Source organism: Atta colombica, unplaced genomic scaffold (genome assembly GCF_001594045.1).
Source record: "Atta colombica isolate Treedump-2 unplaced genomic scaffold, Acol1.0 scaffold141, whole genome shotgun sequence".
NCBI lineage: Eukaryota > Metazoa > Arthropoda > Insecta > Hymenoptera > Formicidae > Atta > Atta colombica.
In genome coordinates, this window is record NW_017259230.1 from 866,748 (window position 1) to 867,665 (window position 918).

At 20.2% G+C, this 918-nt stretch overlaps 1 protein-coding gene across 1 annotated transcript in view; it reads left to right on the forward strand.

Annotated features, from left to right (window-relative positions):
* LOC108684928 (neprilysin-11-like) overlaps window positions 1-918 on the forward strand; it is a 14,921-nt gene continuing 14,003 nt past the window's right edge. The window contains exon 1 of the mRNA XM_018189472.1: window positions 1-16. Within this exon, the coding sequence (XP_018044961.1) occupies window positions 1-16 (16 nt within the window). The remainder of the gene's footprint in view (window positions 17-918) is intronic.

Consider the following 918-nt stretch of genomic DNA (forward strand, 5'->3'; position numbering starts at 1 on the left):
ATGAACAATGTGCGCAGTAAGTATATTTTTATGCGCTAGCACCTGTCTACCTGACTTTTTTCTTCTAGTGCAACTTATGTTCATATATAACCGGTGATGTTCTCGTAGCCTGATATTTTAAAATTAAAGTCAAAAAAAGTTTCCGGAGTTTTTACATTACGAGCATTCTGTTATTCTTGCTTTTACGACTGCGGATATAATACTAACAGATACAACAATAATGAAACAATAATATAATAATGTAAACTTAACCGCAATTATAAATTAATTTTTTAATTTTTAATAATAATGTCTTTTTTTTAATTGTATTCTTTTATACTTTTCATATTCAGAAATAAAATAAATGTTTATCAAAATAAATCTAAAATAAAAAGATAAGAAAAAAGTACAATTGAAAAAATAGCACAAAAAATTGAAAATTGTGTAAAAAGTAAACTAATACCTATTATCCTATTTAGTAAATCCTATTTTATTGTTAAAATATTTTGTATTTATTTAATTAGCACAATTATTTTAAATACAATTTATGTTGTTTATGATGCATAAATTAATAGTATTGCGCAAAAAATTTTATAATGTTGTAATATTAAAAATTATGTGTAGACATATATCTATAAAAAGATTCCGTTTATTTAAAATATTTTGATTAATTAAAAGAAACAAAAATTAATAATCAATTTTAATATTATCCAAAGAAAAACTTTTATTTTTATCTTTTATTGTTTTTTTTTTAATTTATTGAACACTAAGATGACCTTATTTTGTTATGCGATAACAAAACTAGGCTATGTGAAGATAGAAATCTACTGTTAATAAATGTAGGTCGCTCAATATCATTTAACATTATAAAAAATAAAATAAAATATTAATTTTTTTTAATACAATATTTCATAGTTTTTTATAATAAATATAAAATTT